This window comes from Epinephelus moara, chromosome 14, assembly GCF_006386435.1.
Source record: "Epinephelus moara isolate mb chromosome 14, YSFRI_EMoa_1.0, whole genome shotgun sequence".
NCBI lineage: Eukaryota > Metazoa > Chordata > Actinopteri > Perciformes > Serranidae > Epinephelus > Epinephelus moara.
In genome coordinates, this window is record NC_065519.1 from 22,419,094 (window position 1) to 22,444,131 (window position 25,038).

The following is a 25,038-nucleotide window of genomic DNA, read 5'->3' on the forward strand; positions in this document are numbered from 1 at the left end:
CCTCGTTTCGGACAATGAGATCTGTCCTATTCTGAAATGCATTTAATGAGACTTCGATTTTCATGTTGTCGAAGTTCAGAAAATATGCCTAATATTGGGCAATGTGAGATTTCGCAAGAGTGGCTCTCGAGTAAAAAAGAAAACACTGATTTGTCGATGTAATATGTTTACTTTCTGCCCGTGGATGAAGAAGATAAATGCCATTTGTATTGGAGGAATAAGACTGACGTTAAATGTGTTGCTGTGTGCTCATAAATTTCCATCAATTAAGGACCCTTAGCTTGACTAAGGGGTCATTGAGTGGACTTTTATAAGTCCTTAGGCAGTATTGACCACATCCAAAATAAAGTTTTGGAGGAAACTCAAATGCAGAATGAAGGCCAAAGTTAACAAAGTAGATCTTGGAGGTGCACAGGGAGCACAGCCAGCTGCTGTGGCCCGCTGGATGCTGCTACCGTTCAGCTGCTCCCTCTGCAGTCACATAAAACATGCAGAACAGCGACATCTAGTGGACGTCTGTGGGAACTTCAGGTCCCATCTTAACTGGCAGGCCACTGCAGTAGATGAGATAAAGTGATGGGGCTCTATTTGATTATGGATGAGGGAGAAAAAATGGCAAAGGCGTAGTAGTTGTGGGATAGAAAGTCTGACTCTGACTGTTTAGATAACATTTTTCTATCCCTCCCATAGAAATATTTTTAAATTTCCATGACCCCTGAACGGAACTACCATTCACAGGCCCAGGGGTCAGACATGTCAGGGACCCCCCCCCCCCAATGAACTGCATAGAGACTCAAAATAAGTACAAAAGGGGCAAAACAACCACAAAGAGACACAAAACAACCAAGAAAGACACAAGTGGGGAAGACTGTTGAAAATAAATAAACATATAATGGGGAGCTCCTGCCTGTTAAACAAACTGGGGATTTTTAGGGACATTTATAGTCACCTTACTCAGCAGCAACAGCAGCTCTAACAGTCTATTTGTCAAAAATACTTTTTATGTACTCTATTTCTATGTAGCCTATTTATTTGTTTATTTACTTACTGACTCGACCTCCTGGTGATTGACTGGGACTCGAACCGTCCTTCTGATTGGCGTTACCATGGGGAGCGTTGCTATGTGACGCTTGTTGATAACCAGGAAGACGCTGCTGCCACAGTGCTAGCAAGGAGGAGAGAAATGGAGGATAACTTCCAGCTCGGAGAGGCTGGAGCGGTAAAAAATGTAAGTGAGTCATTAAAATCGCCGAGAATGCAGTAAGGGAACGGGGGCAGTCATAGGGTGAAGTTTGTGCGCTGTAAATGGAGCTGGGAGCATGCTATATAGGAGCTACGAGGCTAGCTGCTAGCTACTTAGCTACATAGCTATTAAGATCATGTAAACATTAGTATTAGCTAGTCAGTGAATGAGATAACTATTTCACCTAACTGTGATTAGCAAAGAGATATTATCTTTTACCACCTTTGTGCAACGGCAGTAGGAAGGTTTGTTTGAAAGTGTATAACGTTAGCTAACATTGTAGTTAGCCATGCTAACCGAAATTTCCCGACATGCACAGCTCTATGTTTTGCACATGCTGTGCAAAGTTAACCGTTTGGTCATTTGCAACTCTGGCTGAACGTCTGTAATTACTCCATAGAAAAACTAAAACGAAACGAACATATTCTGGTGTACCTGTACTGCATATCAATTACTATCACAATCTTTCTTCATTAAAAGCAATTCAGTTATGTTTGAACTTTACTGCTGCTCTGACTTACTGCAGTCAGATAGGATGCTTAACAGTTACTTCGGTGGGTACTTTGACCTCCCTGTTTGTTGGTTCTTAGGGTTGGTTCTTGGTTTTTATTGTGCTAAAACCCTTGCTTTAAATTATTTGCATTACACTCAACTTATCTTGGTTCACAGCAGACAATATTGCAGTGCTATTTGTAACTTCAAAATTTCCCTCACAATATGAATGAAAATAATACAGAGAAACATTGCCTGGCGGCTTTGTCATATAAGCAACATTTTAAAGTACAGTGCTACAATTCAGAATGAATGCTCAACCTTTTTTTATCTTCATTTTACACCTTCATTGACCACTGACCCTGCAAAGGATTAATGTGCTTCTTCCACCTTGTACTGCATTGTCAGATGTTTCGTTAAACTGTTCAACTTCCCTTCTCATTTATTCTCCTTGACCAACATACAATGTCATATTGATAGGCTCTACTTACCGCAAAGGGAAATTCTGATATGTCAGCGAGGTATGACATATTTAATTCCCAGACCTTAACATGGTAGGGAAATTTGAGTTTGCAGCACTTGAGAAAACAGTTTTCTTCAAATGACGGGGGTGTTCTCGGAATTTCCGCTCATGACCCTGCTATCAATTTCAGGAAAAGTGTGTTATCTTGAAAATATTTTGTTGTTTGCTTAAAGCACTTACAAATAATGCCTACTTTGAAAGTGCAGTCATGGTTCCTCAGTAGAGTTGTTGCTCCATTCTTCAAGGAAAAGTCAGTCAAATAATGTTCACTATTTGAATAATGCCCCTATTGTATGCAAAAAATAAAAAAATCACTACCACATCCAAACAGCGTGACTTCACAGAACTGGAAGTTGTAAAAAATTGCAAAGCAAAAGCAACTTGGTTGGTTCATGAAAGAGGAATAAGCTGATGTACTGTATTTTGAAGTCCATCCCGACAACATTTGGTTGGCTCATTAGATGGCACAGTCGAAGTAAAGCGAAACCGCACAGTCTTTGGTAGTTGTTGAAAGTGCCAGCTTCTGGCTTTATGATATCAAAATCTATTTTCCATTTTAAAATTCTGCACATTTCCCAGGTTGCAAAGTCTGGACGGAGAGCTCGCCTTGCAACAGACCAATCATCATTTGAGGATTCTCGTTATGTGAGGAAGTCTTCCACATCTGCTTCAATGGCCGAAGTATGTGAACCTGATATTATACAGTTAGTTGCATGTTGTAACTTCACCTCACAATATCTTGATGGCTATGCATTTTGATTCTATCTCATACATGAATCACAGGAGGACGATGAGGTAGGTAGCATGAAAAAAACAGTGACTTTGCATGGCTTCTGCTGCTACTGCTCCAGACATCAACTTTATACCATTTACAGTAGTCTCTGTTTCATAAACACTGGTCTTTTAACATGAGTCACCATAACTATTTGCTTCAGATCAGCTGGTTAGATTTGATACCCAGGCCTGTTAAGATTCACTACCTCTCATATTACGGCATACACAGTAGCACCAGCTTGACCACACATGGTATAAAGTTTTAATGGAGTGCTTATTTATACAGAGACATTTGAGTTGCCATTTTCCTACTTGAGCAGGTTTTAAAGCAGTCACTGTTCCAAAACTGTAGCTGCTCTTCATTTATTGCCCTATGTGTTTTGGATCTGATGTGCTTGCATGTAGTGTTTTGAAGTGTTACTTCAGACAAGCTCTAAAACCCTTTTCAAACGTTAGAGTCACAAAGCTTTGTAATTGTTCTCTTGTAAATGGTCTAATTGAAAAACAAGCAGATTACATAAGCAAAGTCTCCATGACTCGACCAACAATTTTCATAAATCCTCTCCTTATACTGCCTAATGTGACATGAATCACTTAAGCCTCAGCAGACATGTAGTAAAGTTCTCTCAGTGAAGTCTGCCTTATAAAACATGTTGGAGTTCTAAGTTTAGACTAAATATAGGGCAAACATATATGAGAGAAGTCAAATCAGAAGCGACGGTTGAAATATAAGAAAATAATTTCACTCCGCTATCGCTGGCATTTGTGGAATCAGTCACGTCTCCTGGATTGGCAAACTGTAAACCAACCAACATTCCCAAAGCAAAACATTCCAGCGATGCTTTTGCTTTAGGCTAATCTTCCCAAATCAGGCCAACTTCCCTAATGTATGAACCAGTATTCTCGCGCCCTCTCTGACCTGCTGTGCACATGCAATACATTTTTCCAGAGTGTCGTGCGACTGGGTGGGTTTATTTGCAGTCTTCGTTTATCAACCCTGGCCTCTTCTGCCGAAAATACCCAACTGATTGGTCACATTCCTGACATCCTTTTAAACAAAGACTCATTTGCTTTTATGGGCTCATAGGGCTTGGCCACCACAAGTCCCCTGCCCTAGAGACCATCAGAGAATCCTAAATTAGAAACTACGAGAGCTGAGCTAATTACCTTAACAGCCATAACTATTTTACTACAACTGTGAGGTTCATATTTGGTCATGGAGAGTTCGAGGCGCAGATTTGTTTTGTTTCTCAGGACACTTATGGTCCTCTCCATTTTTGTAGAATGAAATAACTGTCACAGGATGAATTTATTATACTCTAAGACACTTGACCTTACTATCTTGTCTCTCATGAAGATTGCTCATTGTCAAGAATACCAAACATTAAACATCAGAGGGATTTCATACCACTTGAAGGAATTTTTTAATGTTGCTGAAAATGACTCAGTTGTCATTATTGTAATCCCTTTTGTTCTTAATAAAGAGACAGTTACTAATTACACAAAGTTGAGGGAGCTTGTTCTGCCTCAGCTCTCTCGATTAATGGTAATATACAGCGGAGCAGAGTGGCTCCCCCTCCCTCTGCCCTGCTTAATGGTGACATTCAGATTTATAAATGGCTTTGGTGAAGGAACCAGCCATGAAAGATTATTTCCTCTTTCATCATAAACGAAAGAAATTCTTCACGAGCACTTTGTCCTCTGCAGACCCAATTTAGTAATGAGAAATGTTGTGCTTTTTTTTTTTTGCCTAATTCATTTGTCTAGTGCCCACCCTTGTGTGCTCTGAGGAATTCATTCATTCAAGTGCTGGTCTCAGGGTCCCGGTCTCAGGATCGAGATGCATACTCAGTTTACTATTTTCAGAATCAAAGAATGAGAGGGAGAGGGTCATTTTTTCCTGCGGATCTATTTAAGGGTCAGACTTACGGGCCCGGGCAGTTCCCACACTCTGTTCCATATGTTCTGTGCTGGAAATGGACTGTATTGAAAACTATAATAATAAACAAAACAATGGAGCGCATATAGATGACGCTGTGTAGCACATACCAGACATATTGTTTGCTGCACATGAGCTTTTTGGTTGATTAGAACTAAAATATTGGAGCACGTGATTAGAAGTGAACTTTGGTTTAAATGGTCTCCACACCTTTAGTTGGACAGTAAACATGCACTTTATTTTCTTTTACATTTACACCGCGTTCCAAATTATTATGCAAATTATATTTTTCTCTGATTTTCCTAAATAGTCGATNAAACAAAAAATTTAATCTTTATGACACTTAAATACAATTTGCATAATAATTTGGAACGCGGTGTATGCTAAGTTAAGGGGTCTGCTTCTCCTGTTGTAGACAAGAGAGCCGCCCACTGGCACATCTCCACTTTTGACATAGATTTTGCTCTTACACAATATTCACCACTGTGTCAAACAGGTATTGATCCAATACATAACCCTTGTAATCATGGCAAAACTTAAAGGAACAGTGTGTTAAATTTAGGGGGATTTAGTGGCATCTAATGGTCAGGTTGCAGCTACTTAGTTGCAGTAAGAATTCCTTGAGTGTTCATTGTTCAGGGGAGGTTTTTACCCGTAGAAGAATTATTCCCAGAGGTCTCTACCTCTCCAAAACAAATGGGCCAGGTGAGTAAAACCTATAAAAGCACAGATTAAAGCAGTTTCACGTTGCAAATCAGTGTGTCTTCTATGCTGTTTAGCACATCACAGACCAGCCGCTTGTCCAGCACCTGCTAATGTGTGCTCACCTTATTTCTGATCAAGACGTTCAGAAGGGTTTTTACCCAGACTTTTACCCTACTGTGGAAACATGGTGGTGTAACAGTGGGATCTCTGTAGACCATACTTGCGCCCTGTGTAGATATATATACGGCTCATTCCAAGGTAACAAAAACACAACAATTCTTATTTTCAGAAAATATACATATGCAATATTCCATTTCTGCCAATATGGCCTGCTAAATCCTACACACTGGACCATTAACGCTGTATGTTACACAAACATAGTTTTGTGCTCTATTTTCCAAAATTAAAGCCCAATAAAAGTCAGAATGCTTCCAAATATGAATTATTTATCTCCTATGTGAGTGAGTATTCAATGAAGCTGTTTGCTATTAAAGTTCTCTCCTTCTCCAGGGCCCTCCTCCTAAACCGGCCCGGCGGCAGGGTGGCTGGGCAGAAGAAAGCTCTGGCTCTGGTTCTGCCAAGTACGTATCTTCACCCTTTTTCCTCCATCTCCTGTGGCTACGCTGAAGGCGGAGACCACGCGCTGTGGTCTTGGGTTATGTGTTATTAATGAACTCTCATGCTGTTGAATGAGCTTATTTATCAGTGCATATTTGGCACTCAGGCTGTGAATCAACAAGGTTAGAGGGAGCCTGTCTGAGCAGGCAACTCTCCATTCGTCTTCATCTGTGAGCAAGGCGGTAATTGACATGGTTAATGCATCAGCCACAGGAGGGCACTGTTAGTCAGCTAGCCACTTTATCACAGGGGTTCAAGCCACTTAATCACCCCTTACCACTGCAGTCTGCTCTTTACATGGGGAGCACAACATGGAGAATTCATGAAATATTTGGAACAGATGGAAAGTGTTTGCCCAAAGCTTTCGTCTACAACTAACAAATCTAAATCTAAATACTGTACATGACTAAATCAATATGAGGCTTTTTATTGCAGTGTGGAACTACCTCTCTTGTTTTCTCTTCCACCTGCCACTGTGCTTCTGTTTTTTCAGTCTCAGCGGAGGTGAGAACATAGGAGATGCATTGAAGTGAGCAGACTGAGTCAATTGTGCTTATTTGCGTAGTTTACTGCACCGTTAGTGCAAGCAGGGAAAACAGCAAACTCAATAGATCTTTCCTTTCTCACAGAAGGTCAGCGTGTCGCTTCTCTGCTTTTGTGTAACCCAGCTTGATTCCCAGTCTCAAAGCGATTGAAATACAGGAGGTGTAAAAGGGGTTTGCGCGCGCATTGATCCTCTCTGAAACAAAGTAAGTAATGGTCCCCCCTGGAACCGGCAAGGACTTTTCCCTTCAATGTCACCCCTCATGCTCAATCACCGCCGCCCTCCTCCCACTAATCCCAGCGCAGAAATCCCGGGATTTGTCGATCTATCACTTCTAATTGACACTAAATGATCTGTCAGTTTATTGATGAACCTTTGAAACCAGGTTGTCACAATATATTTTATCCCTAACAACTTTTTCCAGACAGTTTTACCATGTCTATCGCTTTGCCTTACATGAGTCTTAATCAAGGGGCCTGTAATGTGTCTTAAGTGTCGCCACCCCCGCCCCTCAGACAGGACACAGTCCAAGGGCAGGCAGGTAGGCTCCCTCAGCTCCTCTCTGTCCTGCCTGGTTAGACTCTAGTACCTTCATGTGCTGTTGGTCTACACTCAGACAGGATTAATGAGACAGACAAAACAGGAGTAAACATTTTTAGCTGAGAACTGGTTGCTAATTGTGTTTTCATGTCTTTCTGTCCTTTAATTTTGGCTCTCCTCTTAAAAAAAAAAATTATTAACAACACTCCACTTCTGCAGTATGAATATATCAGAACTTAAATGTCTGTACAGTATGTACTCAGATTGATGACAGGGGATGTGTGATGTAAAATCATATTCAGGTTTCCCTGTCTATGTCAGGGAACTCTATGCTAAGACTTTATATCTGGATTTTTGTGCAAGCTTTTTCTTTGAGCTTATGAGTTTGTTTGCCAAAATTGAAATGTGTCTGCTGTGATTGTCAAATAACATTCTTTCTTATAGAACCCAAAGTCCCAAATCAAATTAGCCTCAAAGGTTTCACAGTCTGTATAACAGACTATTTAGCAAACTCACCCTTTAATAGAAAAAAACAGGAAGTAGCCTCAGAAAGAACAAGCAATCCCTCTCACAGCTAAAAGTAGGAGTTGGTGTTCAGGTGCTACTTTTGATATAGAAGCTTTAATTTATTTTTCATGCTTGTTCACAGGGGGTTTGCCTTTCTAGTAATGTCTCCACTGCTTTGTTGTTCTAGCAGCCCCTGAACACTGACATCAGTGTGCAGTGATTTTAATCCTGACATTTTACTTAGAATATGCATCTCTTTTTGTATTATTATCATTATTATTATTATTATGGATAAATGTATATTTATATATTTAATTGAAAGTGTTAATTATTCAATATCAATATTATTAATATCAATACTGCAGGTTTGCAATCTTGATTTTTGGCAGTATGAAAGAATGAAGACCACAGTAAGGAAAGGACTGTTGCTTTACTGGATGTATAACTTCTAAATCCAGTAGGGGGCACTACTCAACCAGGAGACCTAGCAAAAGTATTTTGCATCATGAAAAAAGATCAAAACCTTGTATTTTAAGCTTCTAATTAAAACACACCAAAACTTATTCTGCATTGATTACAAGCTTTTCTCTGATGCCCGGTGTGATTGCTACCTTTCTAAAAACAGATAGCGGTTGCTAAAAATACTGTGTCGAGTCAGAGAAGTGTCAAAACACAGTGTTTTGGTGTCTGGCATGCTCTGTTCAAGCTGAGCTGTGTAAATGGAGAGAAGTCTGAAAATAGCTGCATGATCCAGCAGGAGACGAGGCTGAGAAAACAGAGGAGAGGAGAAGACACAGTTACTGTGGACCCTGCTGTGTCTGATATTGCAGAATAACTGTCATCAGATACAGATGAAGAGGATGCATCCATCAAAATACCTCTAAGGACAGTGCCAGGAAGGAAAATACATACTGTGTACATTTGAGTTTTGTGCTTACTATTATTTTGGAGGAAAGAAGAAGCAGTCTAACAAGTGTGTTATTTCATCTAACATTTGTTTTCTCTGCTATGATACAGATCATCAAGAAGACCTGCAGCTGAAGACCTGGAAGAGTAAGTTCATGCAGCCGCCACATTCATATTTCATTGTGCTCCCGCAGTTGTTGATTGACTTCAATGCCAGTTACATTTTTGTGCATAAAAATAGGTCAGTTTAAATGTTTGTTCCCTTTGCGGTTAAGTGGAAATAGTGCTGTACTTTCAGATTGTCCTTGGTTGCTAATCCTTGCCTTCCAAGAACAATCACTTAACATGATTAAAAAGCAGCGTGACTGAGTTGTCATCACTTTTATTGCTGTTAGGAGCCAAGTTTTTCTGTTATTCTAGTTTTTCCCCTCACCCTCCCTCACATCACTCTGTGACTAGAATAGACATCATGAGGAGAGGCACGTAGAGGACGAAGTCGTCTATGTTTTACTCATCATCGCAGCTGGAGCCCGGTGCCTGAATGGCTGTAGTGAGATGGCTGTGCGTAAAGTTGTTACCCTGCAGAAAAATCCCTTATGTTGTACTTCTGTCACAACTGTCTTGTCTCAGTAATACTTATTCATACTGCTGCTCCAGCTGGGTTTGTTTTTAAAAAAATCCTTGAGGTGATCTTGTCTAAGGCTGGCAGGCCGGTCACCCAGACAGCAAAGCAGCATGTTGTAGCACCATCAGTGTCTTTTGGCAGAGACTGCTGTTCAGAAGTCCAGTCAGACTGTAGCAGACCGAGCAAGTGTCCTGACTGCTACGAGAGAAAGACGGAACAAGAAACAGGCCCATCATCAAAGCAAAGTAGCCCAGGAGCCAACACACTCACTCCCTGTGATGACCTCACCGTCGGGCTGCATTTTGAAAGCATTAAATAATTCATACTCTCACACTTCCTGTTTCTACAGCCGCCGCCTGCGACCACAAACTCCCCAGGGATCAGATGATGAAGGAGGTGAGAGCACCCTCACTATCCCCCGACTCCGTGTCTCTCCTCACGGGCAAAGAGGAGCCCTCCAGTGCCTCCCCGCCCGGCACATTCATCCTCTGGAAGTAGAGCAGATAAGCAGGCAGTCAGATCATCGCTTTTCACTGATGCTCACACCATATTTCTCCTTGAATCCAGCACGGATTCATGTGTTAGAACTCTGCCTCTGTGTTCCTCCTTTTGACCGGTGTGTCACACCGTATCAGCGTGGCCCTTTTGATGAAAATGACAAGTGAATATGCTCATTAATGAGGTTAGATCTATAGGTGATGGAGAATATTGTGGCAGGATTTAAGTGTTCCCCTCACCGCCCAGAGCGACACAGTTAGTTACAAACACACACACACATGCACACAGAGTGTCAGGCAGGCGCTGTTGAATACAGATCCAGCAGCAACCGAGTCACCTGAGGGCCCAACTCTGCGCACAACAAACAATGTCAGGACTGAGGGGGGAAATTTCAGCTAAACCATGCCTGGAATAATTGTTCTATTTTGCGGCACAAGGCAGCTGGGGAAATAGGGTCAAATTGCCTTCGTAAAGATAGGTTGGCTACATGAAACGCTCAGATGACAACACTGAAGGACTTAAACACATCAGTATCGCAAGCGGTACTGAGTAATGTCATTTATGAGCAAAGAAAAAACAACAAACAAATGCCATATTGTTGAATTCCTTTTTATCTATATCAACTAAAAATCATTACTGTTTCAAAATGTCCATCATCATGTTTTTAAATTTAGTGTTGCAAATACAGAATGATAAAACAAAACAAAGCTACAAATGTGATAAATTACAGAAAATCAAGAAAAAAAAGTTTATCCTGTTGAGTCAAATGTCTTGTTAGTGTTTTATTCAAATATTAAACTTTGATATTTTCTCACGACAGCTGTAAACCATGATAATATTTGTCAAATTATTGTAATACGGATAAATAGCAAACAATAATATTTGATTATCACTCAGCCCTTAAGTAAATTTTGCAATATTTTCCTACATGCTATCTCACATAGTGGTGCTTTTTGTTAAAAAATTGGAAAAATACCATTTAAAAAAGTACAAAACTCTCAAATGAAATTCAAATGTATTGAAAAATCAAAATGAATTGCACCTATGAACTGCAGAGTTTAAGGTAGTGAAAACACCGTATGTCTCCATTACATTTAATGCACACACGCCCATATTGTCTGTCACTGCCCAGCATGCACTGGCTCAAACGGCCAGTTGAATGAAGAGTCCAGAGGTTTGGTTCTCTTGCAGTTAATGCCGCCGGAAAGATTATTACTCTGCGGAGGGAGACCTCTTAATACAGAGCCGGAGGCAGGGGCATTGGAAATTACAGTGCTGAGGGTTAGTGAGATAGCCCCTGCGATCTTGATTATGTCCCCTACCCTTATCCCTTATGTCCACTGGCTACAAGCACAGAGAGAAAAAGAGAGAGAGAAGGCTAGCCCCGTCCCCTGCTCCCATCTTCCCATCAGCTGCCCCCACAGCCTCCTGCTGGTCACTTAAAATAGCACCAGTATCGCAAAAACACTCATCTGCCTCATGTTTTACTCTACGCTGGCGATGTGTTGAATATCGTCCCATAAGCCTTTCAAATGGATTCTGTGGCTAGGTAATCATTTGACTGGACCCCTGCGTAGATTATAGGAGGGCCAAGTGATGGAGAGAGACGCCCTGTTCTCCAAAGTCGCTGACTGGCGTGTGCCTGCCGGGAGTATGTCTACATTCACAGCAAATTATCCTCTTTTGATATTTACATGCTTCAGCGAGGAAGCTGGACGCGACCGTGTAATAAGGATACGCGTGGCCTGCTCGCTGCCAGACAAAAGCCACCTTGATACATGTCCAGTCGAGGGAAGGGAAGGGAGTGAGGGTAGGTAATGTGTGCTGCGGCGCTGAGGAGAGACAGCTCCTCCTGATGGAGCTGCCCTTTGCGTCAGAAGAAAACACTGGCTTGTTTGCGGCTGCTTTGATGCCCTGCTTGACCTCCAGTAATGGGTTGAATTTGAAGCTCATTTAAAAATGTTGTTCCTTTTTTCACTTAATAATAGACTTTGCATATAGACAACATATGCCTCTGTGCTTCACATTGAACTCTCATGGAGTGTGTTAATAGTGCATTACTGGCTGAGATGAAAAAGCGAGCGTGTGGACAGATAGACAACCCAGGAAGCTGTTTGCAAAGAGCCGGATGGCAAGGCTTTTTGATGTCATTGCACTAAGACCATTAAATTTGATTGGGGGTCCAGGGGGGACGGATTCTGCTGAACGCTGTGCTTTGTAAATGAGAGGACAAAGTGTCACCAGGGCCTCATGAATATGAAATACCCGCGCCCGCATTTATTTGGATATCAGAAACACAGATGAATCTTGTCAGCGGCTAAACGAGCGTGGCATTTTTAATTTGGTTTAATTAAAAAAGAGAAAGAAATAAGTTATCAACAGAGGGTGAGCTTTTGTTATCTCCTGGAAGTTGATAGGTTAGGTTTTAACCAAGTTGTCTTCTGTGAAATGTGTTCAGAATCAAAATAATGTCTCTTCATCTCAACAGCCCATAACTTTTCTGGGGAACTGAAATTTAGTGTTCCGCGGAAGATCGATGTTTCTTCAACTGCAGTTTATTTTCGGGAGTTATTTCGAAGGAATGGTGACATAGATGCCGAGATATTTCCTCACATCAGATGCACACTTCCATCTCCTCACCTCTATTTAGCTCCTCTATTGACTTTCCCCTCAGGGTGCAGTACTGTGGTTAGAGATTACTGACAACCCTCTTCATGCAGTCCAGCTCTCTCTTTTCCTCCCACTATCTGTCTGTTCCTCTCTCTCTGTTGCTTCCTCTCTCTCTCTGTGTGTGTCTCTCTCACTGTCAACACTCAGCTGTAGAGCTAATAAGGATGTGCAGTCTGCTGCCCCCGCCCCACTCCCCAGAAAATATTGTTCAGGAAATCCACATCACACCCAAAGTTAACACATTTTCTGTAAGGGCAGATGGAGAGCCAGTAAAGTTTTTGGCAACTGTCTGCACACAGAAATGTCTCCTGGTGACATGATAAAACTTTTTGTGCAAAACAGTTTGTGCAAAACATTCTTCCTTAGCTATACGTCAAACTTTTGATGATTACTGTCATCCCACATAAGGGACTTATTATAGTAGTATTTGAGCATATTTCAATCAGTCTCTTTATTCATTAACTATTTAGCTTATTTTCCTCCGATCTTTCTATTTCCCTTATTATGCCTCTTTTATTTCCCTGCTCCAACAAATGTCCATCTGAAAAATGCTGTGAAAGTTTGCCCTGTCCTTCTTGGGAGTGGAGCCATCCTCTGTCCTGTTGCGTTTTGCCAATTAAAGTGGGTTCCCACTGTTTGAGCAGCGGGTTGGCGGCTCCTGGCACTGCAGCCCCTGCCAGGCCGCACTGTGACTTCCGACCCCACACAGATGGGCCCGCAAGCAAATACTCTTGCACATGGCTGGATGCCGCCCCAGTCGGAGTGGCAGAGTGGACATGGAGGTCGGCCTACCGGCCACTGTGGGTCCTGGGGGTGGGCGGCGCTGACAGGGCCCAAATGCTAAGGTAGCAGGGGGTGCTTTCTGGGGAGCCCCTGGCCAGCGCCCCTCTCACAGCAGGAAGAGCTGCCGCCTCGCCTCCTGAATATTCATGGCCGCATGGCTATTGTGACAGGGCAGCTCTTATGAGGATGTAGCTAGAGAGAGGGAGGGGAGGAAGTGCCACACAGACATGGTCACACATACACATATTCACACAGATCTGTACACTTCTAACAGCCATACACAGGGGATTTACTGTACTTTTCATAAATTAGATAAAATTAAATTCCAATCAGATTTTCTCACATTTGGACACTTTTGAAAATGTAATCAGATCATCTGTAAAATGTTGTGTTTTCTGTTTTTCTGTTGTCAGATATTCCAGTGATTCCAGACCTCGAAGAAGTACAGGAAGAAGATCTCACCATGCAAATTGCAGCTCCACCAAGGTATGCTAGTGTCGCCTTAAACTTCATCCTAATCACTCAGGACACACACACACACACACACACACACACACACGGTGTGTCCCCAGACCCATGTATGACAGTTAACCTCTGTCCCTGCACAGGACACTAGATCAGTAGCCTGCTCTGGTGACTTTGATGGTTACCTGTCCTCCACTCGTGCCATTGCGGACTGTCTTGCTTTATTGGGCTGAAATGGAGAAATAACAGTTGGGTGTGATTTATGCAACTCTGTAACCAGGGTCTCTACTAACCGGGCCCTTTGATTTACAGGGCAGTGAGAGACACGCCGACATGTGTCGAATATGTAGCAAGGCTATGACAGCGGTGGAGGTTATTAGGCTGGGGCTTGCTCTCTGTGCGAGATAATATCCACATTGAACTCATTGCGGGGGCAATGTAGCGTGTAATGTGCAGTAAGTAGGACTGGCATGCACTGCTAGGCCCCGGCCACTTTGAGAGCCCCCCCACTTAATTCCAACCCACAGATAAGCAGCTGGGTTTCAATTTGAAGCGTTTACCACTTGGCAACCATCTCCTGCTCTCTGTGGTCTTTGCTTCAAGTCTTGGAGCTTCATTGTGCACAAACTTCAAACTTCTGCAAAGCCACTTCTCACTCTCTGTGTGCATGTAGTGTGAAAGCACTGCAGTCAGGATGGCTGCTGTTTTTCTGTGGCAAGTTGTCCTGATTGAAATACATGTCTGCTAGTATATCAGATGCCTACTCTGACTATCTGTCACCCTGTTAGCATCCAGGTGAACCGGGTAATGACCTACAGAGATCTGGACAATGATCTGAAGTATTATTCTGCGTTCCAGACCTTAGTAAGTCAAGGACATTTATTTTTATATCTCTTTGATATTCCCACCTCTCTTCTCATCAAGGTGGTCCATTTAGTTTTGCAACCAACATCACCTCTGTTTGTGCAAGCTAAGTGAATTTTACTGCGATCTTTCCTCAGGATGGAGAGATTGACTTGAAGCTCCTCACCAAGGTTTTAGCGCCAGAGCAGGAGGTGAAAGAGGTGAGTGAGTTTTTCGTAAATATAGCTTGTGAGCTCCCAGCGAATGCCCGTCCAGCTGTTTCTAGAGCACCAGGGGAGGTTGCCACTCTGTCTCCCAGGTAATCAAGATTTATGATGTGTACATTAACACCCTCCGCTCTCCTTCCCCCCATTCTCCTCTCTTTGCTCCCTCTGTTCCACATGCTCTCTTTTCTTGGTATGTCTCCCTCTGCCTCTCTAATTCTTCTTTTTCTACCCCTCTTGTCTCTCTTGTGCTCTGCAGGATGATGTGAGCTGGGACTGGGATCATCTGTTTACAGAGGTGTCCTCAGAGCTGCTGATGGAATGGGATCAAGGAGAGAGTGAGGAGCAGGCCGCGCTGCCTGTAACATGAGGAGGAGGTTTGGACTGGGACTTTAAATGGCTCCAGTGGGAGCTGGGTGAATGTCCATTACACAGAAGGGCCAGTGACTTTGGTTATCATAACTTTAATTACTGTTTGTTATCCAGAAGTTATATTTTGTAAAGTGTATATAAAGTGTATTTTATAAATAAAGTTCACCGTGCAGCAAACAGCGCAGTGATGTCTTACCCTGTCTTTGTTTAGGTTTGCGGAATTTCACCCTCTTTGTTTGTTAGTTTCTAACTTAAACAGCCAAAAGGCAAACTGATTTTGTTTGAAAAGCTCCTCTGAAAAAAGCTGTCACAGATAAAAATGCCCTCCCTGCTCGGCCAGCATTATCAACACCCTCATACAAGTCCAAGGTTGATAATCAGCTAAGCTGAAATCCAGTTGATTGTGTTCAAATTAACATTCCTCATTAAAGCCTACAACCTTATTGTTATTGACTGTGCCATTGACTTTATCTTCCAGGTCTTCGATAGGAGCAACCCCTTCTTCACTATTATCTCAAATGCATTGAACAGAGTTCCTATTGACACCTGGGGGATTAGCATACATTATACCTTTTACTGGATAAAGAGGAATGGTTGTAAGTCAGGAACAAGGCAGCAGCTGGTGTCAGGTGTGTGCTCTTTAAAGTGAAGGAACACAAAATCCTCACAACAATGTGATAACACCGAATACAGATTCCACAAAACAGGCCACAGGATACGTCTGTTTTCAGCTCTGAATTTAAATCGACATTGGCTCTGACACATTTACACAGAACTTGATATGATTTACAAAAGGCCTTGTAAACCGTGCCTTTAACATGTGCTGGCTGTGTGTATCAGCATTCAGTTTTGTCTTTGGTTCATGTGTGTGAATATAAATGCAGGCCTCCAAAGTCAGGCCAGGTCTATTAGAGAAACAGCTGTAACATTTACAGATTGTGATTAGGTTTATTTCTGAGGCAGAGAGCAGTCTCATGACATTTGGAGATGCACAGCAAAGTCCTCAAGGACACATAATCTGTGCATCTAACAGCTCAATCACTGCCCATCACAAATAGATCCAGATTTTTTCATTTGGTGGGCCTTAAATCAACTTCATCAAGTGTAATACCTGAGGACAAAGCCATCACACGGGATATTTGTGCTCGGAATATTTGTGTGTGGGAGCATATTTGAGCTCAGTGCTCAAACGCCGCGAGTGATCTCTGTTTCTCTATCAGACATACAAACGCACTCTTTTTTACCGCCTCCACAATTGGCTTATTTAGCCAGACTTAATGAATTCTGCCCATATGCCCTGAGCAGCTGCTATGTTGCCCCTTCCTCCCGCCCCTGCCGAGCTGCGAAGTGCCCATCCATGTAGAGACAACCTCTAGCTGTCTCTCTGGAGAAGGCTAAGCCTGCCACTCCTCTGCTGGCAGCCGGCCGGTGCTGTCTGAGGTAGACTGCGGACGGGCCGAGGACTCAGATTAGGGCCCAGTGATCACGGGTTGTGGCCGGCCTCAAATGATTGGCCCGAGCATCGGTGGATCAGAGAGGGGATTAGAGAAAGAGAGAGAGATCCAGAGACGCTGTTTGGCATATGCTTGCATCCAGCTTCTCAAAGTGACCTCTCTCTACTCCCTCATCCTGCCGCTCTCTTCTCCTTTATTCTCTCCGTGTCTCTCTGTGTATACAGTATATCCTCAGAATGACCTCTCACTGTCTGGGTGCAATGAATTCAATCACGTCAAAACAGCTACAATATGTACATTATTTCTAGTGAGGAAGACAGTTGTGTTCTCAGAGAGCTTTCTGGTTGTGGTGGTTGCTTTCAGATGAACATGGTGTCACTGGGAGGTGAGCTGAGTCTAAAGTCACGTCGATGCTGTGTATATCAGATCAGATGATACAGGCCTCACATGGGTTGAGGGTGTAATTTGTTTTTCCTTGACATTTTTCTATTAAAATAATGGAGCCATTACTGCTGTAAAAATCCACATAGCCCCAATGCATGCTTCTGTAATCCAATATTTCATTCAAAATGTTCCAGTAATGACACAATGTTTAACATCCTTTGATTTGCTGGGACACATACAGCATCACGGCGCACCAAATCTCAGAGTTTACATAGGAAAAGAAGTTTTCTCGTGTGAATCTACGCTGTTTATTTTTAAAGCAGCAGTTTGTTACGGAAGACACACTGTAAAACCTTTAGGCTAGTATGGACCAGCTGAGCTCAGGGAGTTCTCAGGCCACTGAGTTTAAATGGGTAATTTATCTGTGTTTTTATTGGGTCCCCTGGTGGAAATGACTTTTCATTTTGTGGCAAAGAAAACAAACGCAAAGGAAGTAATACAGTTTTAATATTAGGAAAGGAAAAAAAAGAAGCGGACGAAGGCCCCATTAATGTAATGTTTTTTCCTGCTGCTCGTCAACAGGCTTGTCTTAATGTATTTTGATATTGGGCGCTAATTGGAAGGATAGAATAGAGATAATATGCTTCCAGCTCTACCTAATATGCCGTGGTGTTGACAGAAGTTTATACATCTTATCTGGTCTCAATATCTGCCTTCCATATGGCCCAAAAGCAATATGCTGTGCTGTAATTAAAGAAAATGGGGAGATGTGGAGATAGCTGGGGCCCGATGCCGGGGCCCCGCAGACACAGAGTGAGGGGTGAGGACAGACATGCTAAAGCTCAAGGAATATTAGGACCAGTTGATTCCACCAGGGGCCGCGTGCCTGTCACAGGTTCCCTGTCGCTGACCCAGCCGGCACTGCATCAGTCAGGTGCCACGAAGCGGTCATGAGAGGATTATTATCAGTTTAAAAAGGCAAGAAAATAAAGACATCCCCCTTTTAAAGTCCGGACGAGATCATGTTTTACACATTAATTTATAACATAACTAGCTCGGCTGTATCAACCATATTCAAATGGATCTTGTGCCCTTTGAAACGAGCCTCAAAAAGCAGCCGCAGTATTGATTTGCCACAAAGACTCCATGATATTTCAAGTTTAAAGGAGAAATCCTCGCCACACAACTAAGGCAGTCAGATCAATATCATTTTTTGATCAAAAGGGGATTTGCTTTTGAAATAGCTAGATTAAACAGATGTTTTATTTTTCATTAGATACACTGCACCTTTAAAAACCCGCAGGGGGTTGTGGGAGAGGAGGGGGAATTACTCCACAAAAGAGACAATGAAAGTGGGTATTTTTTAAGACCGAAAGTTTGACGGGTTGAAAAGTATTTTCAGTTTTGTCAGTGCTATTTTTCCCCTCTCTTCTTTAGTTAATATTCCATCGCTCCAAGTCCTTTTTTGTTTACCCCAGGTGGGCTTGGACATGAAATGGCTGGGACGGTGGCAGCTTTGAATGCCCCTGGGCATCTTACGGCCGTCATGTTGTCAAAGGACCCGGGAGGGGAAATGAGAGGCCGAGAGTTTTTTTCAAGTGTAAACCATGAGGTGAGGGAAAAAAGCTTCTGTTCTTTTTGTAACAGTGAGATTGGCTGAATTCATTATTATTATTTCCCGCTTCCCCCTCATATGTTTTTAGTGCAGCTGAGGGTTGGAAGGCAAGTCAGGGGTTTGAACATGAAATACAGTCGAGCTCCACATTTGTCATGTATTTTATTATTTCCCTTCCTCACCTCTCAGTCCTGTACGCGAGGTCCTTCATTTTTCACATGACTGGTTTTCTTATCATTGTGGGCCCTCTCCGCTGGCCTATGAGTGACTTAAAGGCAATAAAACACAAAACATTCTGTAAAACACGGATGCCTCTCTGATCGCGGAGGCCCTGCAATGCCTCTCTGGGAAATTATGATAATAACTCAGTGGCGGTTGGAGTGGCCAGGTCGCTTGTGGGGGGCTGGGGGCAATGGGACGGGGTTCACCAAGGTCCTCTGAACAGGGACAGGTCAAGGTGGCCTGTTGGGCCTCGCCACCCCCCCACCCCCTACCCCCCGTCATAAACTCTTTCCATCATGCAGGATGCTGTCCGCAGCCGGGTATACAGCAGAACCTCTTTGTCTTGTAGCCACTGGCGATAAAGCAAGGGCTGATGGGAGAGCAGTTGTGCCGGCCCCCCGGCAGTGGCGAGGTCAGCCGAGGAGCTTATCATAGCCAGCAGAGGAAAACGCCTGAGTCAACACAACTCCACTGTTTGCCCTCTGAGGGTCACAAACACACTTCTGCTAATGTACTTTGAACTTTTTATTTTTGCTCCTTTTGAGGGTAAGACACAAGGCAGCAAGAGCACGGTGTCTGCTCCTGATTTTTGGTGTCTGGATTTGTCGCTGGGTGGAGGGAGGGGCGGGATGGAGCCCCACAACACCTCTCAAGTGTGTGAATGAGAAGGAGCGAGGACAGGAAGAGAGTGCGGGCTCCACCACTGAGGTGCTGACAGAGGGGACCGAGGGGCTGAGATTGCACCTGTTCCGGCCCAGCACCCTCCCAGCAGGGTCTCGCCAGAGCCTCAGCCTTCTCCTGGCATCTGTGATGGGGGCCAGGGCCAGTCCCACCTCCAGCGCTCGCTCCACCTCTTCTTTTGCTTGTAGAAGAGAGACGAGAAACGCTGGAGGCTCCATCTGCCGAGGGCTCGCCGCGGTCTCTGCGGCCCGCCTGGGGAAGGGGGTTGCTGGGCCTCCACGACTCTGCCACGGGGGTCTCACAGTGGTAGACCACAGCGCGGCACATCACACGTCACATGCCAGCTGGCCAGGCTCTCTCCACTGTAAACAGAGACTAATGACCACTCAACACGCATACACACACCAAACACGTAGCCCTTGGCGGCGTGGAGGAGGGGGAGACATTTTAGGGGAAAGGTTTGGTTTGGATAAAGGAGAGCAGCATCCTGAGGTTACTTCATAGGATCTGCTGCAGTAGGAGAAGCTGTTTGAGCCTGGAGAGGAAGCTCACCGTCACAGTGGGATGTCACTAAATCTACTCTTTGGGTCTGACTCTGAGTCCACTACATCACAGCCCACTGGTTTCCTGCATGTGTGCAACATCACAGGCCTCCCAGTGCTCCGCAAGCCCCCAGGCTCAAGCTGGTCCACCCGCTGAGGCGGTAAAGCTCTCATGTTGGATCTCTGTCCCGAGGAACTGTATGTAGCTATGAACTCTGGGAACGAATAATGCATTGGTCTCTGCTGAAATTCAATCCAATTGTTGGAACATTAGCAACTGTTAATGCATACTGTGAAGATTTTTACCTAAAAAATTCAAAAAGCAATGTGATAATTAACATCCATCAGTGGGCTGTACCTTTACTGAAACCATGTAATACATTTACTATATGTCAGAGCATGGATGGATTACTGAGTGGGCTCACCAGGTGCAGGCCCCGGGACCCAAAATATCAGGGGCCCTGAGGGCTTTATCTGCAAATTGTCACTCAAACATTTACAGACCAGTAACCACAAAGGGACACAAACAGACTAAAAAACTCAGAGAAACATAAAAAGACCACAAACAGGCACAACAATGACCAAGAAATACAAAAATTTACCCTGAAGAGACACAGAAAGACCACAAACAGGCACAAAATGAGCTTTCAGAGACAAAAAAGACCAAAAAAATACTAAAATCTACCTCACGGAGACATCAAAAGACAACAAACAGGCACAAAATGACTGCAAAAAGACCACTAAGAGACACAAACATACACAACATTACCTTAGAGACACAAAACAACCACTAGGTGGTGGGGCCCATTGTATATCTGTGCCCAGGGGTCCACTGTCTCTAATCCGCCCATGTGTCAGTGCGGCCTTGAGTTTTGTGTCTCCAGATTGAAGGACATTTGTGTCCCAATGTTTCCTGTCCCGTCTCATTCAGGATCTCCTTGTCTGTGTCTCCAAAGCTCAGTTTTCTCAAGAATTCCCCTCCTGCAATCACATTACAATTATTTTTAGCATCCCCCAGCCAGATAATTTCATATACGGCCTGCTATCTCATTTTACCCTGATGTCCCCAACACATGCATTTATAGATATAAATGTATATAGGGATATAAATAAATATATCAAATGCAGGATCGGAGTAAAGTGACATTGAGTGTTATTCCCCAGTTAGGCAGGGAGAGGTAGGGAGGTCACTCGGCTACACTGAGCCACTGGCAGCCCAGGCCCCGCTGGTCCACTGGAGTGACTTGGCTTCATCTACAAACTCGCAATAAATATCTGGCCATCATTTATTTTAATTCACTCCTTTCTTGCTCAGATGGAATGGATTCTTAACCTTGTAGGACAAGGACACCCGCATGCTGCCTGCCTTGCCTTAGCTGCTAAATTATTCTTCATTCTTCAGGGGGAATAAAAAAAAAGAAAAAAAAAAGGAGTCCGGCGTTGCTCAAACTGTCAGCTCCAATGAAAAGCACGCCTGAAAACGTTGTCACTGAACCCCTGGACAAGGAAAAGATGGGGAGTGGGCAGTGAAAGACAGGGTGAGAGTAGTGGGGGAGAGAGGAAGAGGGGGGAAGGTGGGGGAGTCAGCAGCCTCCAGAGTGATTTATTTGCCAAATCAGGACACAATGAGTCGATTATGAGTCCTCTAATAAGAGAGAGTGTTTGGGGACCCACTAATTGGGCATGATTGAGTTGCAGTCTGGGAGCCGGGCGAAAAGGGAACCTGGTCGGCGGCTGTCATGCAATCATCAGCTAATCAGAGCTTTGAAATTAAAACTGCGTGTTTAGGGTAGAGGACGGGATAATGGCAGGGACCTGTCTGAGCTCTGAGGCTGTCTGAGGAGGCTGTTACGGTGTGCACGTGTTTGTGTATTTGTTTGTGTGTGTGTGTTTATAAGTACAGTATGTATATGTGCAGTGGATAGAATTGATTATTATATATGATGTGTGTGTGTGTGGGTGTTTGGCTGTGAGTGTATTTGGGTCCTCTCATCTCTGACTGTGGTCTGCGCTGGTCTTGATGAGGACAGTGAAGGAGCTGTAATCAGCCCAGCTCTTGTGCTAATACTTGTATGTGTGTTTGTGTGTGTATGTGTGTGTGTGTGTGTGTGGTTGGGTGTAGCTTTGTATCTCCAGGTCACAGTCCCATATATGTTTATTTTTTTTAAAGGCAGAATTGAGAAATGTAATAGAATCCAATATTATATAATATTTTGTACACATAAAATGTTCAGAATAATATGCTTTAAAAAAAAAAAAAAGTGAATGTAGATGCAAAGACTTTGAATATTATATATAATCAGTTGATTATAGTCATTTAAAAAGTGAAGCTAAACAATAATATATTGGTCTTTTTGGTTGAATATGACGGAAAACAAAATTACTAATCATCTATTTAATAAAAAGAAAATAAAAGGTATTATCCCCTTAAATATTAGTCATGCTAATAAAGTATCTCAGGTAAATAAGTTTAAAAAATCCCAATAAAACCAAAGGCTTCAGTTTCTACACAACAATGTTGGGATTAGTAGTGAAACAGTTGTATTCCCGTGACGTCACTAGGGGGCAGTGTTTATCTGCAATGCATCGCGAGAGCAAACACGCAGAGGCTAATTGATGTCAGGTGCTTCCTCTGGCTGTGTGCTTAAAACACAGTTACAAAGCACAGTATTACAACAAGAATGCCATACAATTACAGCCTCTGAATTACAGGTAAGATGTGAAAATCCCTTTTAAAGACAAGTAGTATTTTTATTTCTTTGTAACTTTATCGTATTAAGTGTTTTTACGTGGGTTGTTCCGACTTCCTGGACACATTTTAAGGCCCCTTTGGTGCACTGGCTAGCACAAAGGCTGCCCTTGTTGTATGCTAAGCTGCTACAAAAAATAGTTTTCATGTAGAATATTTAAATGTTACATTTTTGGAAAGAAAAAATAGCTCAGACTTGTCAGACTGAAGCCACAGTGTCCACAGAGGAAGCAAATATCAGTCATGTTGAATAAAACAAAACATTTTTATACCCTAAACACTCATATAATAGTTTTAAAATGTGGTTGCTTTCTCAAAAATTGCCATTATATTTCTACATATTTCTATATTATCAGCACAGGTAGTTTTGCCTTCTCAATAGTTGTGGTGTTAATGTAGCATTGTAGTGTGCAGCATGATATTCAAGAAAATATTCTAACATTATAGCAGTAATTTAAACTATTTTTATGTTTTTTTTATATGGCAGAAAACAAACTGTGGACTACATATGTGCAGGGCTGCTTGCATGTGATTTGACTGCAGAGAGCACAGTAAGTGTCTGCAATATGTCCTCTGAAATCAATTTTTAAAAAATACTCTTATGTTAATTTTTGCTGCTGTTGATTCATGTATTCAGATATAAATATCTAATATAATCAGTAGCAGCATATAAGATATTTACATTTTTCATTTGTCTCATAATTAATAAATTTTTAAGCTGTTTGTTGTTGTCCATGCTGTGATATTGAAATGAAGGGATCAGTTAGACTCTTAATCAAATGACAACTGTGTAGTGTTTCAGTGAGAACCAATTTTGAGAATAAGTTTCAGGTTTTAGTTAAAGTGTTTTTTCTCTCTTCGCTCTCCTATTTCCTGTCCATGTCCACAAATAACCCCCCCCCCCCCCCCCCCCAAACAAACAAACACACAGTATTTCTTTCAATCCTCCCAAGGCCTTGTCTAATTGTAAATGCGCCTTACATCTAAAGAGGGCCTCACTATAAAAATCTGAAGTGGGTTTAGGCATAAATGGGATTAATTCCCAAAGAATGTCCTTTGCTCTTCCTCCCATAATTTCATTTGCAGGGTCCACAGGATGAATAGCCAAGCAGGCAGTGATGTGGAACTGGAGGACAGGCCTTGCGGGGCCTGTGCTGCTACACCGCAGCCTTCAGGTTATGTTACCTTGATAATGTCACAGCTGCAGGAACCACACCGCCCACCGTACAGGACACAGGAAATCCAATTATCCGCCTTCTAATGTGTGGGAATTTTACGCTCTCATTTCTTAGACTTTGGCTCCAGCTCTGCCCGAGGGCAAACCTACCTGGGAAAGATTCCTGGGATTGTTATTTATTTATTTACCAGGAAAAATGTTCACCAGCTTTTTGACTGAAATCAATATTATGAGAAAGTTAGAATGTAGAGAACGCCAAAAAAAAAAATCTTGACAAAACTGTTTTATTAAGATTTAAAAATCAGTTAATTTAACTTACTTTACGTCCTTTTTGCGCTTGTAATTTAAATCTGATATAAATGTCATACATACAGTAACTTGGCTGCACAAACCACACACAGTCACACACAGACAGACAAACAGGAGCAACCCTGATTCATCCCAGAGTCAGCCAGGTCTCTGCGATGGCTGTATATGGGAGCAGGTCCCCCACCTGCCTGGACCCCCGACTGTTTTTTGATTTAATTAAAAGGAAGAGGGTGCATCAATTTCAAGCGCATGGCGGGGAGATGACAGTACACAAATTGAAAGTAAGCATCTCAGTGGAGCAGGGAGGGGGCCGGCCCATCATTAACATAGAAGACAATTCTGTGTGCAATGTAACAAGATTAGAAACATTATTATCATTCCACCGCTAGACATAAAACCCTGCCGTGGAAAGAAGAAAAAAAAAACAATCTCAAGAAGGCTCTTTACTCAGGACAGAGTTAGACAGGCTTGAAAAAACAAAACAAAAAAATCATAGCATAGGCAAGTGTTTCTTATACTGTCTGTGAAAATATGTAGCTCATCCCCTGGGGAGGTTTCATATTTTCTGATACTTTACCCCACACAGCAGTGATTATGTATCTCAGAAGTGATTATATATCTGCCCCCCCCCCTC

General features: G+C 42.8%; 1 protein-coding gene across 1 annotated transcript; it reads left to right on the forward strand.

The window, feature by feature from the left end:
- Positions 1-1,112: 1,112 nt before the first annotated feature.
- LOC126400790 (intraflagellar transport protein 43 homolog A) lies at positions 1,113-15,455 on the forward strand. The gene is made up of 9 exons (XM_050061736.1): positions 1,113-1,228; positions 2,838-2,939; positions 6,187-6,257; positions 8,903-8,938; positions 9,766-9,812; positions 13,781-13,853; positions 14,621-14,696; positions 14,834-14,896; positions 15,159-15,455. The coding sequence occupies exons 1-9, from the start codon at positions 1,184-1,186 to the stop codon at positions 15,267-15,269; spliced, it is 624 nt and encodes a 207-aa protein (XP_049917693.1). The 5' UTR covers positions 1,113-1,183; the 3' UTR covers positions 15,270-15,455.
- The last annotated feature ends 9,583 nt before the right edge of the window (positions 15,456-25,038 follow it).